General features: G+C 42.8%; 1 protein-coding gene across 1 annotated transcript in view; it reads left to right on the forward strand.

The window, feature by feature from the left end:
• The window catches only part of ZMAT4 (zinc finger matrin-type 4), a 315,794-nt gene that overhangs the window by 228,807 nt on the left and 67,642 nt on the right, over positions 1 to 19,345 (forward strand). The window contains exon 5 of the mRNA XM_018041759.1: positions 9,081 to 9,308. Within this exon, the coding sequence (XP_017897248.1) occupies positions 9,081 to 9,308 (228 nt within the window). The remainder of the gene's footprint in view (positions 1 to 9,080; positions 9,309 to 19,345) is intronic.

Genomic DNA, 19,345 nt, shown 5'->3' on the forward strand with positions numbered 1-19,345 from the left:
TGAGGTTGGATGGAGAAGCCAGGAGGTCCCTTTGGGGGCATGGGGGATGCTGGCTAAGGGTGAAGGAGGGAAGCGTACATGCACGTGTTCTCCTCGGGGGACAGTATCAGAGACAACTTCTTTAAAATGACTTCTAAAGTCTCAGCCTCCCTCCAGCCCAGGCCAAAAGGCCACCCTCTCTCTCCTTCTTCCTCTGAACTTAGCTGGCGCTTTATCTCCGCTGTGCTTCTGGCACGGATCACTTTTCTCATCTTTTAATCCTCTATAAATATTCATAGGCTATAAGAAATGATCCCAGGAAGCTGGCTCCCTGGTTGCATAGCTGATGCTTCTGGATGAGTAAATCATGCCCACCCCTTGAGCATGGAGTATGGATTAGGTGACGCCGGGGACGATAGCAGAATGAAAAGAGCAGGGGTTGGTATCTGTTCCCAGGCTCAGTGACCCGCCCACCCTCTCTCACTGTACCCACGATGGTCTGGGTGATACTCTCTCGCTCGCCACTCCAAGAATGGCACCTGCTGGGGGTGGGCAGGGGGTGGCAGTGAGTCAAGAGTCTCTCTTGGGGAAGCCGACTCTGCCTCTTGTCTGAGATTTGTGAGGAGAGGCATTTCAAGCAGCGACCAATTAGCCGGTCATTAATTCTTGCTCAAGCAATAAGCAAAGAATACAGCTGGATGATGTCATAACTCTTCGGGTCCAAACAACTTAATGAGTATTTATGTCCTAATGACTTCTCAGCCATGTGCAAAAGTAATGCGCATACATTGAAAGAAGTCTTAACTTTGCACTTTATCCTCAAATAACACACTGACTAATGGGTGCATTTGCCTGGCAGGCACCGTGTGACTTCTCAAATCTTAGAATTAGACTGGATGCTGTCTACCGTGTTCCCTGTTCCTCACTGGTTGGTTGGATGGATTGGAGGTACACGGCAGCCTCCAGAAGTCCAGCTTCCTGGGAATGTGGAGCGCATGGAAAGGATGGTAGCATCTCATGCTGAAAACTGTGAATTTTACCTGGAGGTAGAGGTTCCCATGGGGTCTGCTGGATTCACTATGCCTTCTAGGATTGCAAAAGATCTTATGGGCTCTCCTGTTTGTTCACTGCCTTGTCCAGGGCACCTCTGCACAGAGTTTGAGGATGGGGGCCATAACTAAAGATTCTGAGACTGAACTCAGAGGGAATAAAGCTTCTTAACTGAATAGTGTTTGAAGACTGAATGCCTTGAGTGTGCTGTACCCACAGTGCAGCAAGGCGTTTTTAAGATCAGTCTGGAACAAAGAGGATGCTACTGTGTCATCCTAGCAGAGTCCCAAAGTGTGTGTGCATAAGTCACTTCCCTCGTGTCCAGCTCTTTGTGACCCTCTTGACCATAACCCGCCAGACTCCTCTGTCCATGGGATTCTCCAGGCAAGAATGCTGGAGTGGGTTGCCGTGCCCTCCTCCAGAGGATCTTCCCCACCCAGGGATCGAACTCACATCTCTTACTGTCTTCTGCATTGGCAGGTGGGTTCTTTTACTGCTGGTGCCACCTGGGAAGCCCTATTTTGGGCACCAAGGATTGATTTAATGGAAGAGAATTTTTCCATGGATACAGGTTAGGGCTTGGTTTTGGATGATTCAAGCACATTACATTTATTTGCACTTTATTTCTATTATTATTACATCAAGTCTACCTCAAACCATCAGGCATTAGATCCTGGACGTGAGGGACCCCTCTCCTAAAGTAAAATGTGATTCCTTCTCTTAAATAAATAGCTCAGTGGAGAAGACATTTCCCCGCTCATTCTGCACGCACTGGTTCTGAGCACCTGGGATATGTCAGCGGACAAAATAGATAAAGATTCTGTCCTCATGAAACTTACATTCTGTCCTCCTTATCTCAATGCCTAGAAGAATGTGGAGAATCACAGCCCTGGGAGTCTTTTGTCAAGCAACATGAGAAAGTTACAAAAGGGCTTTTATCTCCTCTGAAGTTCTATTTAATGACTTAGTTTCAAAGATTAGGATTCTGCAGAAAACAGGAATACCCAAGATATTTAGAACCTAATCAGTGACTGAACTAGAGGGAATTATCCTATATGAATGAAAATCAATGATCTATGAATAGGATATTAATGAAGACTGATGATCTATGAATGCAGTGTGGGTAAGGAAGCAGTTCTCACTAATAGGCTGATTCTACTCAGACTGTTGATACAAAACTGAATCGGAATGATGGTTCTGGTAAGTCACCCTCATCTTTGTTTATTCTCAGGAAGTGTTTAATGACACGTGCTTTGGAATATGGGATATTTGATAGTGTTCTTTAATTTTCTTCATGGCATCTAAGAAATAGCACATGGATTTTTCTATTCTGTCTTGCAGCCTCAGATAGCAGTATTCACTTCCTAACATATCAGAGGAGAAGCAAGAGAGATGCTTCATTTTGTCTAAATCATGAGAGCCTTTTTGGGACTGGCTGTAGTGGGAAAGGAATCACCCAGTACCTTTGTGGGAGAAGCTGGAGCTTTCACATTATATTCTGACTGAGTCAGCTTTCACCCAGCCCATCTCCCCCAATCAAAAATAAATTAATGAATAAATCACTGCAATAAACATCTTGTGAGATTTAATTTAAGACCTGATTGTGGCACCAAAAGTCCCCTAAGCACCATTTTCTGGACTTTGCACTAAAACAAGTTAGCATGAAATGTGGCCTCTATATAAGATGAAAAATAAAAATGATTTTCCCCGCATCAAGGGTTGTATATCCATGAGTATAAACCACATCATCCATAATCCACAACTTTAAGATAACCATTGCCTAAGATTTTTATTTATAGTCTGCTAGTCTTCATAGTTTTATATGTCTAGGTGCATAATTTAATAAGTAATTTGGTTTACATCCCCCATGTAATCTCTGTCTTTTCATTTGTATTATATCCTGCACATTTCTCCAGGTCACTAAATATTTTTTCTAAAACATAATTTTGACTGCTGTGTTTCAGGGTGTAAGTAAGTATTAGTCACTTAGTCGTGCCCAACTCTTTATGACCCCATAGACTGCAACCTACCAGGCTCCTCTGTCCATGAGATTTTCCAGGCAAGGATACTGGAGTGGGTTGCCATTTCCTTCTCCAGGGGATCTTCCTGATCCAGGGATCGAACCTGGGTCATTTCAGAGTGTAGAGAGCCACAATGTATTTAATTCACTCCACTTATGAATATCTAACTTGTTTTTAATCCTATAAAGTAAGTTTAATGAAATTATCCACGATTTTAAATTTAGCTATCATAAGGCATTTATTAAAACACGAAATTGATATTAACTGAAATTTACTAGTTCTTTTCTTCATGTATTCATCACATGTTTATTGAACATTTACTATCTGCACAAGGGGATGCTGTCCTCTGTGAGAGGCACAAAGGGAACCTACATACTTTGCACAGTTTGCATGGAGTTGAGGCATTTATCTGCAGAAGGGGCTGGACTCTTTGGGCTAAGCTGTGTAGGGACAGCTGTGTAGGGATAGCTGTGTAGGGATAGCTGCTTTTCAGCCAGGCACTAAGTGACCTGGTCACATTGAACTGTGCATGTACAAAAAACAGTGATACTTGAAGAAGAATTCCTCCTATCATGAATTTGGTTTAGGGTAGGAAAATAGAGAGAGAGAGAAATGAAAGGCAGTTTATCATAGGGCCTGGAAATTAGGAAAATTATTTTAAGAGAACATGCATATTTTCAAATAATCCCTACTGAGAACAGATGCTGAAGCCTGGGAAATGTGTTCCGATTCTGTAGTTTATCTGTTAGCATTTGGCCTGTAGCACCCTTGACATCACTAGAAACGAGTTGACATTGAAATATGGTGCTGGGTCTCAAGTCAGGAGAGCTGATCGCTGCCGTTTCCTTTTCTACTTATTAAGTAGGAGTCCTACACTGGCTGATTTATCTCCTGAGCTTCAAGCTGCCCCGTTGGTCAAGCTGGATTTGGGGACAGCTCAAAATTTCAAAAACAAAGCAACAGCGGGCAGGATAAACTGCATAATATCACAAAACTTGGAAGACTTAGTATCACGGATAAAAACTCTTCAGTAAGAAAAGCACATACTTTTGGGGGGAATGTATTATGGACTTTTATTATTTTTTTTTAAATTTTTATACAAGTTTTAAAGGTTACTTTCCATTTAGTTATTTCAGAATATTAGCTGTTTTCCCCATATTGTACAATATATCCTTGAGCCTGTCTTTACCAAATAATTTGTGCCTCACCCACCCTGCCCTGTATCACACCTTCCTCCTCACCGCTGGTAACCACTGGTTCCTTCTCTGTGTCCATGAGTCTGCTTCTTTTTTTGTTATCAGCAGTAGTTTAGTGTATTTTTTAGATTTTGCATATAAGGGATATCATGCTGTATTTGTCTTTCTCTGTCTGACTTATTTCATAATGCCCTTGAAGTCCATCCATGTTGCTGCAAATGACAAAATTCCATTCCTCTTAATGGCTGAGTAATGTTCCGTTGTATATATAGGTACCACGTCTTTATCTGTCCATCTGTCGACGAACACTTAGGTTGCTTCTGTATATTTGCAGTTGCAAATAATGCTCTTGTGAACACTGAGGTGCATGTGTCTTTTTCAATTAGTAGAAAACCGCCTGTTTTTAAATGCATCCATTTACAGGGTTATTTCAAAAGCCCCCAAATTCTTTGTGAGAATGAATGAAAGAGGGAGAGAGAAAAGAAGGAAAGAAGGAAAAAAGAAGGAAGAGAGGAAGAGAGAGACAAAGCGTCGGAACTAAGAGATGTTAGTGAAGCCTCCTTGGATGGGTGTGGGGGTTGAAGGTCTTCGTGTGACTCTGGACTGGAAGGCAGACAGGTCAGTGAGAACACTGTTACACCATTTCCTGGAGACTGTGTTACCGCTTTCTCTGGCAAAAGACACCCACTTAATGATCTAGCAAGTAAGCCTTTGAGAACTATCAATGGATCTTCTCTGCTTGGTTGAAAGAAAACGTGCTCTAGTCTCCTGAGCAGTTATTTCTGAGCTTTTTTTTTTCTTTTAATTCTTTTCTCCAGTAGGATGTTAAATCCATTCTGATCCCAGAGGCTAGGGTGATCAACTCATCCTTGTTTGCTCAGAACTTTTCCCATTTTGGGCTTCCCTTGTGGCTCAGCTGGTAAAGAATCCTCCTGCAATGTGGGAGACCTGGGTTTGACCCCTGGGTTGGAGAGATCCCCTGGAGAAGGGAAAGGCTACCCATTCCAGTATTCTTGGCTGGAAAATTCCATGGACTGTGTAGTCCATGGGGTCACAACAGGTCGGACACGACTGAGCAACTTTCACTTCACTTCACTTTCCCATTTTAGCTCTGAAAGCCCCATGTCCTGGGAACCCTCTTGGTCACAGATACACTGGTACCCTGCCAAAAGCCGCATTGAGGGTTTGGATACTGTGATCAACAAATCGGAGGAAAATGGCTTCCTTTTTGAATGCAAAATTTCCAGAATGAGATACCTTATTTGTACTCTCTGAAATATGCAGAGATAACCTTGTGGAGAAATATCAATAACCTCAGATATGTAGATGACACCACCCTTATGGCAGAAAGTGAAGAGGAGCTAAAAAGCCTCTTGATGAAAGTGAAAGAGGAGAGTGAAAAAGTTGGCTTAAAGCTCAACATTCAGGAAACAAAGATCATGGCAGCTGGTCCCTACACTTCATGGGAAATAGATGGGGAAACAGTAGAAACAGTGTCAGACTTTATTTTTTGGGGGCTCCAAAATCACTGCAGATGGTGATTGTATCCATGAAATTAAAAAATGCTTACTCCTTGGAAGAAAAGTTATGACCAACCTAGATAGCATATTCAAAAGCAGAGACATTACTTTGCCGACTAAGGTCCGCCTAGTCAAGGCTATGGTTTTTCCTGTGGTCATGTATGGATGTGAGAGTTGGACTGTGAAGAAGGCTGAGCGCCGAAGAATTGATGCTTTTGAACTGTGGTGTTGGAGAAGACTCTTGAGGGTCCCTTGGACTGCAAGGAGATCCAACCAGTCCATCCTGAAGGAGATCAGCCCTGGGATTTCTTTGGAAGGAATGATGCTAAAGCTGACGCTCCAGTACTTTGGACACCTCATCTGAAGAGTTGACTCATTGGAAAAGACTCTGATGCTGGGAGGGATTGGGGGCAGGAGGAGAAGGGGACGACAGAGGATGAGAGGGCTGGATGGCATCACGGACTCGATGGACGTGAGTCTGAGTGAACTCCGGGAGATGGTGATGGACAGGGAGGCCTGGCGTGCTGCGATTCATGGGGTCGCAAAGAGTCGGACACGACTGAGCGACTGAACTGAACTGAACTGAACCTTGTGGAGACCAGAGCCATCAGAGATTGGCTGAAGGTCACGCAGTTCAGGAGTGGTGGGGTCCAACTCCGCTTTGATTTCCAGTTTTGAGTCAAAGCTGTTTTCATTCCCAGCTACTACCTTTGTTTGCCTATAGGGGATATGGGCTTCCCTGGTGGCTCAGATGGTAAAGAATCTGCCTGCAATGTGAGAGACCCAGGTTCAGTCCCTGGGTTGGGAAGATCCCCTGGAGTAGGAAATGGCAACTCACTCCAATATTCTTGTCTGGAGAATCCCATGGACAGAGGAGCCTGGCGAGATAACAGTTCTGACTCTGCAAAGAGTCGGAGACAACTGAGCAACTAACACACACATAGGGAATATAAACTGAGCTTTGATTTATGAAGACAGTTAGACAAAGAGGCATAAGAAAACTTAAACTCTGGGTCTGTACCAGGATGGTAGGATTATTAAAGAGAAGAAGCTCCCATGCAAATGCAACATTAAACTACTTTCTTATGCACAAGATAAGATTGTCTTATTTGATGAAAATTCTGTGGTGTATCGCTCCTGCCAGAATGTGGTATATAAGGTATCAATTGACAAAATCAATTCTGAAATGTTTTTAGGGTCCAGTTTAGAGAAAAGTAAATTATGCTTCACGAGTCAGCATTCATCCAGGCTGCAAACATTTGATATGTTTTTCATTTCTATCCAAAACCACAGATGGCCATAAATCCTCAGAAATTGATAAAGATGCTGGAAACTTTGGAAGAAAGATCTAATTTCCTTCAGAAAAGTGGATAGAAGTCCTTTCACATTACAGGCCAACTGCATATTTGTAGCTTTTATTAGCATTTCTAAGTTAGAGCAGAGTGATTCTGCGTGGCTGCAGGAACGGTATAGCCCCAGTTGGAGTTTTATCATCACCAGGTGATGTATTACTAAATCTTGCAATGAGGCTTTCAAGAGACTTCTTATTTCTCTTAAGTCCCTATAGAAATAATACCACTCGGTTTCATCCAGAGTAGCTAAAATCTTCCCTAATGGTGAAATCTCTGGGTAGGTCCAAAAAGGCTCTCTAGGTATTGTGACATGCAGACATTTTCTGAGTTAAAATGTCCTTTAGCGAGTATTTATTTGTATACAAATTATTTATCTTTTATTGAGACCCAGTTGACTTACAAGTTTGTGTCAGTTTCAGTTGTACAACACAATAATTCCGTATTTTTGCAGATTATGCTCCCTTTTGGATGATTAGAAGATATCGGATATAATTCGACATGCTGTACAGTAGATGCCTGAGGCTCATCTGTCTCACGTGTAGTAATTTGGGTGTACGAACCCCATACTTTAATTTGTCCCTCCAGTCCCGCTTTAGTAGCCACAAGTTTGTTTCTGTGTCTGTGAGTTCATTTCTGTTTTCCATAAATGTTCATTTGCATTGTTTTTACATTCTGCATGGAAGTGCAGGGGCATGGGTTGGATCCCTGGTTGGGGAGCTAGATCCTACATGCCACAGCTAAGACCTGGTCCAGGCAAATAAGTAACGATTTTTAAAAAGAAAAAAAAAACAAACAAACCCAAGCTTGGACATCTCTGAAGTCCATCATCTGAGAAGGACAATAATCCAACTCATAGTTATTGAAAAGATGGAAGCAACTGAATGTTGTAATGCATTAAAAAAATTAATTATGTTTTCTTTTAGCAAAACCTTCCAAGTTAAATTCATTCCCCCCCAAAAAACCCAAAATAACTGTAAGCTCACAATGGAATGTGCTAATAGCTGAGGCTGTGTATCTCAAAATAGTGAAAGTCCCATCTTTTCAGTTTAGATAAGCAACATGTGCTCTATAGTGTTTGTCTTTTGGTCTAAAAAAATATTGTACTTTCAGCATCAATTTTAGCAGGTTTGGGTTGAAAATAACCTCTCACAATAAACATAAGTAACTGACAATAAAATTAGTATGACTTTGTCAATTGGTACCATCTATGCAACTGATGGGTCTGCTTCTATCACTTCGGCAAATCCCTTGTTTATTAGTTATACCCATTTATAGCACACAGATGTCTAATTCCTTCATTCAGAATCTTTCAAGTCCTGATTGTTCAACGTTTACTTGAAGTTTTGGTTTTGGTTAATAAATCATTTCTTGACCTCCAAGAGTTTATTAAACAAAAACAAAGCCTTTCTTTCCTCCTAAAGAGTGGTCTCCCGAACTATCAGATGAAACCATAACAGACTGCAATCTCGGACTGCAATAAATTAGGAATTTTTAATTGTAGCCCAGGTTCAAAAGCAAAATGTTCAACCCCTCCCAGGTGATCCTAATGCTCCGTCAAGGATGAGGACCACTGAATCCAAATTCAGTGCTTTCCAAATTTAATTTGCAGGAGTCACCTGAAGCTCTCATAAATGTATGCTCTCATCCAGTGGTCCAGGACTGAATCTGAAATTTGCATCTTCAATAAACTACAGGTGATGTTGGTGCTTTCAGTCCATGAAGCACACTCATGAAGTAACTGGTTTTAAGTGGCTTTGGCCTTCTTGGCTGTTAATGATACCCTGGTCCTCAAGATTCTTCAGTCAAGATCTTTTCTGTTCTCTTTCATGAAATTTCCCAAATTCTTGGATTTTTCAGCTCTAGAATGAATGTGAGACTCTTCCATCTTCAACTACCGAGGAGGCATGCACTCAGGAAGGGACTAACCTGGCTTGTGGTTCTCTCCATTTTTTCTCTCCCCAGCCACACCTCTGAGCTCACTTAAACCTCCGAGGGTGGACACTGCTCCAGTGACTCCATCTCCCTATCAAAGAAGAGACTCAGACAGATACTGTGGACTCTGTGCAGCCTGGTTCAACAATCCTCTGATGGCCCAGCAGCATTATGATGGCAAGAAGCACAAAAAGAATGCGGCAAGAGTCGCTTTGTTAGAGCAGCTGGGGACAACTCTGGATATGGGCGAACTAAGAGGTAAGAGAAACTTCTAATTTCTGCTGCAGAACTGGGCTTTCTGAGAAAGGGTGGCGCTTTCACAAATTAGGATGATTCTTCTTATTGCTTTGCTTACTAAGGACAATTCTAGGCTTCTCAAAAGGAATGAAGGAAATGGACATAAACATTTTTCCATCTCCTTTCTTTCAAAGTATTTGGGGTTGTCAGATTTTAATTGACTAAGTTTCAGATCAGAGCTGCCCATCTATGAACCAGTTTTTCCTTCTGCCTTATCTTTAAGCACCTTATCAAAAGAATGCTTTTGTACATGAATTGTAAGGGAGCAGATGCAAAAGGGCAAATGCCATTATCTTTGTTTTACATTTGTGTGCTTTTATGAAGTCAGTTGAAACAAAGCAAACTGTTGACTCTATTTCATGGCTTGAAGTAAGCCTGAGACCTTTGCATGCATGTTAGGAAGCTGAGGTAAGTCAGTGCTGTGGACCAGTGTGGAATCAATACTTGGCTGCTTCCATTCCCTCACCTGACACATATTTTCTGTTGCTGGGAAACCACGGAGCATTAGAAGTCTATGTGAGATTTCACAGAAGCTGTGAAGTGGAGACTTGTAAGTCACAGGATGAGGATCAGTCCTATGGATTCCTAAGGAAGCCAGAAACCAATCTATAGGACCTAGTAGAGTATTTGATCGTCAGCGACCACTCAAGCAGTTTTGGATCACCTACACAGTTTTGATCAGCTGATGTTGGCATTGTAGAAGTAGAAATGCATTTTCTCAGAAACATAATGCTACAAAGGGTGTTCTACTGTATCTCAGATATTTTATGGGTTAGATGCTCTTTTAGGGACTGACCCGGGGATCATCCATCCTAATAACTGTAGTAACAGAATTTGCAAATCACTTTTGAGAATGCAACCTCGGTTTAAATTGGATTTGGTTCAAGGAGCCTACAATTCTTATCACTCTGATTGGGCTATTAGCCTCTAAGAAGATGAACCCAGAACATGTCTAGATAGAATAAGTGGGATAGAGGATCATGCTGAGTGAGCTGAGAGGAGGAACAGGTCACTACTAACTGTCTTGGTTGGGGAAGACTTCACTAAAGAAAGGGACTTATGTTGGAACTAGAAATGTGGGTGGCATTTTACAGGTGAGAAGGCATTCTCTGTGAGCAGAATCATGCATGTTCTGGTAAAAGAGAGGAAAGCGTAAGAGGTAACTGGCAAATAAACACATTATCATGGAGGAATCCTGTGACATGGCATAGATTTAAGATTGGAGGTCCATTAGGACATCTATGGAACCTAATGAGAGACTGAGTTTTCCAAGATGCATGATTAAAAACAAGAACTAAGAGCAAAGAGCAAAACCACTTTATTTTTGTGTAGGTCTTGTAGCTAAAGAGAAACAGCATGGAGCTTAATATTTTGGTGTGTTGGATAATCACATCGCAGATGCTTTTGAATTGTTGGTCCTATTGCTGTCTGCTGGGGAATTACTTGTGTTCTCAGTCTCTGCCTTGTTAAAAAATACAGGAGTATTTTGTAGCTGAAGGCCTCTCCACAACTTGCTGTTCCTGGCAGATAACAAGTCTGCTCTGTAACTCCTTGACGCCAGGCACTGAAGGAGAAAAAGAGGGCTTTATTTATGTTTTGTGCCAGATATTATGATTTGGAGAAGAATGATTCCTAGAGCACATTCTTCTTGTCTGTTTTGAATTATCAGGGATGCCTCTTTTATGTACAACCACATCTTAATGACTTGGGTGTCTGAATTCTGTAACATTTGAGTGGTTGGTCTTTTTATACAGAAGACAAAAAGAGCTGCTCTAGGACTTGATAACTCAGTGAGATTCTGACTCAGTAGCACACGAAATGGGATTTGCGCTGAGCACAGTGTCCTTGAAACCAACCTTTCCACTCACCCCAGGTGACATCTTGATATATATGCTTTCAGGCATTAAATATTGCAAAAGCTTGGGGAAGAAAGCAATGATGATAACCCAGCAAGTTTTAACACACACACACATGCACCCTGTCTGCTATTTCTGGAAATCTTCTAGTGAGTGATCCATCAATTAACAAAGGCAAAAATGCTAATCAGTAAATACAGGCATATCTATAACTTTTTAAAAAACGTCGTCAAGCAGCTGGAGGATGATATGGCAATGTCACAGGCTTCTTCTCTTTCTTAGCACTTCTCAGATTTTAGACACCACATTTGCCCATTTAATTTGGTTTTCCTGATTTCTCCCTACTCCTATAGACTGTTAGTGACTTAAAAGCAGGGATCTATGCCTGTTTTGCCCGCTGATATGTTCAGAAACACCTAGAACAGTGACAGATACAGAGCAGGTACTCAATGACTGCTGGATGAATGAATAAATAGAGAAAGCAAGATTTAAATAAATCATCGAAAATTCTACATTTTAAACACAGCAAACACTTTCCTTTCTAAAAGGATCCCGATTGAATATTTTTACAGGAAATTACTTATGATTTTTTCGTCTAACTTAAAAAAATGACATATATTTTATATATGGTGAAATGCAGAGATACTGTGTTATATAGTTCATTGGGTTTTAACCATGCAAATGCCTGTGTAACCCACACTCCTGTTAATCCATAACTTTTCCATCACAACATCGTTGCCAGGTACCCCTTCTCAGTCAACCCTAGCCTCTCATTCCAGATTCCTAGCGACTTTTCTTCTTTGGTTCACCATAGCTTAGTTCTGCTTGTTCTAAAACTTTGTATAAATGACCAGAGAAAGTATGCATGTTTCTAGATCTAGTTTCTGATATCACTTTGAAATGGATCCGCTGGTTGCACAGAAAGCAAGTAGCTTCTTGCTGTTTATCACTGAGTGGATTTCTTCTAGGCAGAAATCCTGCATTTGGCTTATGCCTGCTTCTCTCTTTTTTTGGGTGGGGGGCGGGTGGTATGTTGAATAAAGCTTTCCTGAACATTATTTTTGTTGTTGTAGACAGATGTTTTTTCTTCTGTTGTTAAATATCTCAGAGTACAATTGTTGGGTCATAAGTTGGGTTCATTTTTAACTGTATAAGAAACTGCCAAAATGTTTTCCAAGTAGCTGCATTATTTTGCACACCCTAAAGCAATGTACATGAATTCTACATCCTCACCAACATTTGTCTTTCAAATAATAGTCATTCTAGTGGGTGTAGGAGAGCATGTCACTATGAATTTAATTTGTGTTTCCTTGTAGGCTAATGGTGTCCAGCATTTTAAAATGTTGGTCATTTGTATATCTACGTTTGTGAATTAGACAATTCATGTCTTTTGCCAATTAAAAAAAAAATTGGTTGCCTGCCTTTTTATTATTGAGTAGTAAGTGGAAGGTGTCCATATATTATACAAATATACCCATTATGAATATTTTGTCTCAGCATATGTCTTGGCTCTTCGTTTTCTTAAATAATGTCTGGTAAGCAGACATTACTGAATTAGGAAATGGCTCAGATGGTAAAGCGTCTGCCTGCAATGCAGGAGACCTGGGTTCGATCCCTGGGTTGGGAAGGTCCCCTGGAGAAGGAAATGGCACCCCACTCCAGTACTCTTCCCTGGAAAATTCCATGGACTGAGGAGCCTGGTAAGCTACAGTCCATGGGGTCGCAAAGAGTTGGACACGACTGAGTATCTGAACAACAAAACAAGATGAGCTTGGTCATATCATTCAGTGACCTTCCTCCACCTTCTGGTCACCTAGGGTACCTGGGCAGGGGCCTTGGGCTTTGGGGCTTCTCTAAGAAGGAAAAGCACTCTGGGTTAAAAAACTGAAGCATTTCCAAAGGCAAACAGTGCAGCTATTGCTGTGTGACAGTCAAAACTTAGTGGCTTAAAAAATTGTAGACCTTTATTATCTCTGAAAGTTTCTAGGGGGCGATTTGGGAGTGGCTTGACTGGGTGATCCTGACTTGAGATTTCTCATCCCTGTGTAGCTGAGATTTCAGCCTGGGCTTCTGTTCTGCTTTGAAAGGTGGTTCATTCCATTACAGAAAGCAGAGTAGTGCTTGCTGGTCCCTGGGGGCAAGGGGAATGAGTCGACTATAGTGGGACCGCAAGAGGGCATTTGTGGGGTCGTGGAACTTACCTGGATCTTGATATGGCTATGTGGCTGTATGTGTCTGTTTGTCAAAACTCATGTAACGGTATCCAAGGACACAGTGACATGTCAGTTTCAAAAGTCAAATTAAAAAAGAAATGAAAGGTAACTCACTCGTGTGATGCAGGAGACCTCGGTTTTTCTCTTCGTGGGCTTCTCCCAGCGATTTTGAAGGTGCCCATGCTGTGGTTACTGGCTTCCCATGGAGCCTCACGTGGAGGCCATTCTTTTTAGGATGCTCCAAGGTCACATGGTCTTGCTTCCATTACTTTTTATAGGCTAGAATTAAATCATGGTGATGGTGGTTTAGTTGCTAAGTTGTGTCTGACTCTTGTAATCCCATGGACTGTATAGCCCGCCGGGCTCCTCTGTCCATGGGATTTCCCGGGCAAGAATACTGGAATGGGCTGCCATCTCCTTCTCCAGGGGAATCTTCCAAACCTCAGGGGTCAAACTCATGTCTCCTGGGTCTCCTGCATTGGCAAGCAGTTTCCTTACCACTGAGCCACCAGGCAAGCTCTAGACGTCAATGCCAGTGACTGTTCAAGTGGTGGGAGGGAATTCACCTCTACCCCTGAAGAGAGGGCTATGAGGGAACACGTGGACACTGTTAAACCACCACAGTCGTAATGCAGGCAAACGACTGACCCACGTGACAAACTGCACACTTGTAGACTTTGGAGTGAAAAATATCTCATCCACAGGTGGAATTAGTAAGTACAAAAAACACGTCAAGTCATGGATTCTGTTTTAAACAAATCTAACAAAGATTTCTGCCTGTTCTCATGAGAACCAGATCAACAGAAAATAGTGTCTCTGAGGTCCTCTGCCCAGGACTTGATGGATGTCATGGGTGGAATTGACAGAGACAGGGCAGGTTGCTTAAGCATCTCCATGCGAGTTTTCAGCAATCCTTTCTTCATCTGAAAACCATTCTCCCTTAGGGCGTGGCCAATCCAATACCCTCGGTGACTCCAGAGATTTGGGGGCCAAGTTATTAATAACGGGAGTTTCCAGCTTGTTTAGGGGTACCCAGTCTCCCTGTGAGATGACAGACCCAGAACTTGTGATCAGTGACTCGAGGTCCGGATTTTAGAGACAGACAGCTGGTTATCTGTCACTTCTGTATTTCCTCTTTGACTCCTTCTTTTACTTTTTCATTTGTTTCCCACTTCATTCCACTAACATTGAATGCCTGCCAGGTTCCAGGTATGAAGTACTGGAAATACTTCAGTGAATGAGAAGACAAGGCTCCTATCTTGAGAAGACGCAGGAAACAAAATATGTTTAGCTGATGACAAGCATGAATGGGAGGGAGGTGGTTTCCTTTAGATGGGAAGGTTAGTGACAGCCACTCAGAGAAGCTGATATGTGGAACTGTGACCTGTGAAGGAAGCGAAGGATCCCAACATGAAGCATCTGCTCCTTCAGGCAGAGGTGTTGGCAGGTGCAAAGGTCCTGTGGTAGGCAGAGAGCCTGAAGCTAATGACAGGAGAGGGGTAAAAAGTGAGACTGGATTTAGGTGAGGTCACACTGCGTAGATCCTAGTAGGTTGTTGGAAGAAGTTGTGATTTATTCCAAGTGCACAGAGGTGTTTGCAGCTCATCTTCCTTGTGAGTTTAAATGTTCCGCCTTTCCTCCGGGTCACTTCCTACAGGGCTGGTGGGAATGTAAATTGTGCAACCACTATGGAGAACAGTATGGAGGCTCCTTAACAAACTAAAAATAGAGATAACATAAGATGCAGCCATCCCACTTCTGGGCATATGCCCTGAGAAAACTGTAATTAAAAAAAAATCATGCACCCCAAATATTTATTGCAGCATTATTTACAATAGCTAGGACATGGAAGCAACCTAGATGTCTATCAACAGATGAATGGATAAAGAAGATGTGGTGTGTGTGTATATGTGTGTGTGTGTGTGTGTGTGTGTGTGTGGTGGAACGTTACTCAGTGATAAAAAAAGGAACAGAGTTGTGCCATTTGCAGAGATGTGGATGGATATAGAAATTGTCATACAAAGTGAAGTAAGTCAGAAAGATAAAACCATATATTAATGCATTAATGGATCTGGAAAAATGGTATAGGTGAACTTATTTGCAAAGCAGAAATGGGCAACATAGAGAACAAACATGGACATCAGTGGGGAAGGAGTGGTGGGGTGAATAGGGAGCTGGCGATTGACATATGGACACTACTGATACTGTGTATAAAATAGATAAGTGCTCTTGCCTGGAAAATCCCGTGGGCGGAGGAGCCTGGTGGGCTGCAGTCCACGGGGTCGCGAAGAGTCGGACACGACTGAGCGACTTCCCTTTCACTTTTCACTTTCATGCACTGGAGAAGGAAATGGCAACCCACTCCAGTGCTCTTGCCTGGAGAATCCCAGGGACGAGGGAGCCTGGTGGGCTGCCGTCTCGGGGGTCGCACAGAGTCGTTCACGACTGAAGCGACTTAGCAGCAGCAGCAGCAGCAGCACCAGTGAGAACCCTATGTCTCACCTTTCGATACTTTAGGGCTTGGTTCATTTCCACTGTGGGTCACAGGCTCTTCCCTCTGTGGAAGAACAGGTCCTACTCCTGTCATTCCTGGGAATGCACCCTGGAATCAAGTGAGCCTTGAAGGATACTGAAAGATGTGCGGGTCAGGCGCCCAGAGTGATACCACGCTCCAGGCAGAAGATGGAATCCCCTCAGAGGCATGGGAACCGGGGACAGCAGCGCCCCCTGGAGGAGATGTGTGGGATGGTTGCAGCTTGCCGGCTGCGTGCCAAGTTGCTTCAGTCGTGTCCGATTCTGCAACCTCATGGACTGTAAGCGCCTCTGTCCGTGGGATTCTCCAGGTAAGAACACTGCAGTGGGATCCTCCTCCAGGGGATCTTCCCAACCCAGGGATAGAAATTTGATCTCTTACATCTCCTGCATTTTAGGCAGGTCCTTTACTGCTAGTGCCACCTGGTAAGCCCCAGATAAATTATATTGGGGGAAAAAAAAAAATCAGAAGAGTGGTTGTCTCAGGGCTGGTAGGGAACACCAAGTGAGAGGAGCTTAAGGCCACGTTTAGGGTTAATGGGAGAAGTGGCCAGAGAAAGTCAGATCACGGTGACAGTTGAATATGGAACCCTGAAGGCTATCGGGAGTAACTCAGACCTTTATCATGAGAATGACACGTTTGTATCCGTGGTTTTGAAAGAGACATCTATAGACAGCACCAAGGCAGCTGGATTAGAAGGGAGCTGGTTGGGAGGCAAGGAATTTTTTATTGGGAAGCTTCTAATTTAATCCAATGAGAAATTGCATCAACTTGAACAAAAGGAAGCAGTGGCAGGGAGGATATCAGTAAAGGCAAAAAATGAGAAAGGAATTGGATGTGAATTCAACAAAGTTTGGTGGCCAGCTCGTCCTCCAGAGCTGTGGACAGCTGTTCCTTCCATGTAGAGGCAAGTCCTGCCCACGACTGACTCTTAACTGGCCAGGCTGGGTACCCAGATACTGTCAGAAACTTCTGCTGAAGTGTGAACCGTGGGCTGGGCATTTGGTGTTACCTGCCATGATGCTTATGATCTCGGAGAGATAGCAGTAAGCAGTCCTGAGGAGAGACCTTAATTCCCTGTCCAGGATCTGAACCTGTGTAGCCTGGGTGAAAACCAGGAATCCTAGCTGCTATGGGGGCCAGAGGCTAGAAGCAAAGCGGCCCTGGCTCTTTTTCCCCGTTTGAAAGTGGAAGTATTTCAAGGAGGCAAACACTGTAAAAAACAGGTACGAGTTTATTATTAGAGCCGCAGCATAACAAATGGGAGAGCACACTGAGAAACAGTTTATTTAAGATGGAAGCTAGACAGAAATACACCCGGAGCGGACAGCAGGCGTTCTGAGTGAGGAGCTCAGTAAAGAGGTAATTTAAATCACTTAGATAGGACAGTCCTTCCAGGTCTTTGGCCAATCATTAATATCCTGTTTCATCTTTTCACTCCTGACGGGGCCTAGGACCCTCCCCAATAGGCGTGTGCAACTTTTTGCTAAGATGGATCCCACCACAGAGGCCTGTGAGTGCATGCCCACACTTATTATGGGGTGGCACCTCCTCCCTTTTTGACCCCCAAGAAGCCTTCTGGGCATGTGCAGACAGGGACTTTTTCCTTGATCTCAGGAGCGAGCACCATATCTCTTTACTTTAGCAGAGCTCAGCTTCTGCCTCTAGCTTTGTCCTTGGAGTGTCTGGCTGAGAACAAAATTTCAGCTTTACTCCACTTGAGAAACACCAGTTGTCCAGTCCAGGGGCCTATCTGTCTCCTTCCTCACTTTTAACCCAGTCATGGACTTATTATTCTTTGCATTACCTACAGTATCCAAAACAATGTATCCTTGATGGAAGGTCCAGAGTGGTGGCCAAGCACTTGAGTGGCCTCACACTTGCTAAGCAACCCCGGTTTTCTCTGGTGCTCTCACAATTATGGGTCTCAGATGGATGACGGAACATTTCCCAGTGCTGACTTTCTGATTTAAAAAATTCCTATGTTCAGTGAGGTGTCTTTTTATTCCATTTAAGAAGGGAAAACTAAAGCCTTAGTTCATTCCTCTTGGAAATATTTTCAATCTTGGAGAGCTGTATGTATTTTATCTAGTTGAGAATCAGCAGAAAATAGGACCTTTAAGCAGATATGATAATTATAGAACATAATTCTAAATTGAATGGTAGGGGAAGAGGTGCCAGAAGAAAATGCTCAGCTTAGATTACACCTGGTTATTTTTGCATTATTATTTTTAATGTGTTTTGACACCTCAGCTGTTGCATCTAGACTCGCTCTGATCTTCAGAGCCCACATTTTGGGTTAGATAATTAAACTGCTTAAATGGCTCATGTTCCTGTCATACTACTGGTGTGGGAAAATAGGGTGATATGGAAGAAATCATTTTCATTCAATCATTCATTCATTCATGCTTACTAAGTACCTATTACATACCAGGCCCGGTGCCTCAAATTACATGGAATATTCAAATGTCTGTGCCTCATCCTCTCACCTCAAAGAGTTTAAAGTATTGAGAACAAGGGGAAGAGCAAAACAATATGTTTATTAAAATAAATATAACACAAAATATGAAAACAAAAACAGAGCTGAAAAGCCAACCCAGTACGATGTTTTCGGGAATTGAAAATAGAGGAATGATGACTTTCAACCTGGAGTCAGCATCAGGACACGTGGAAACGGATGATCAATGTCTTGAGAGCAGAGGACCAGCATGACTAAAGGTGCGGAGGGGTGGCAGAGGTGTGAGCACCATTAGCAGTCAAGTTCCGTGGAGTTAGATGTGCGAGTGAGATGAAGCTGAGAAGACAAATCAGAACCAAATTATAAATAGTTTCCATGGCAGGCAAAGCTAAACTTTATTTGCTAGCCATGACTTTTTTTTTTCTTTTCTAAGTAGGACGATGACTGGCTTCATCTGGGCTTTCAGGGGATTGCTGTGTGATGGATTGGAGTAGGGGGATTCAGGAGGCCAGGAACCTAAGTAGAATCGATGCAGAGGCCACTGTGAAGGCTTGTGGGGCCTGAGGTCCAGCAGGGGGAGGGGAGAAATGGGCCTCCTGAAAGATAACACTTATTTCTCTTCCCATGGTTCAGTAGACTCTACCTTCCCCACGCCAGTCAAATGAAGAGGGATCAGAGCATTAGAATTCTGAAAGACACCCTGGCAAGGCCTTGGGGACACTAATAGAAAAAATAGAAATTTAATGAGTAATATGAATAATAACTGAAATTTTTGTTCACCCTCAAATCCAGCAAGAAATGTAGCTGATGAACACTCATGGCAGTCTGTTTACATCCTATCGGGACATTCTTTCTTCAGCTGTGACAGATTTTGGTCCATTATTGTTCTTCATGTAGCTAATGGATGGGACCATGTCTAAAGAAGCTGGATTAACTCT

The sequence above is a fragment of the Capra hircus genome, chromosome 27 (genome assembly GCF_001704415.2).
Source record: "Capra hircus breed San Clemente chromosome 27, ASM170441v1, whole genome shotgun sequence".
Lineage (NCBI taxonomy): Eukaryota > Metazoa > Chordata > Mammalia > Artiodactyla > Bovidae > Capra > Capra hircus.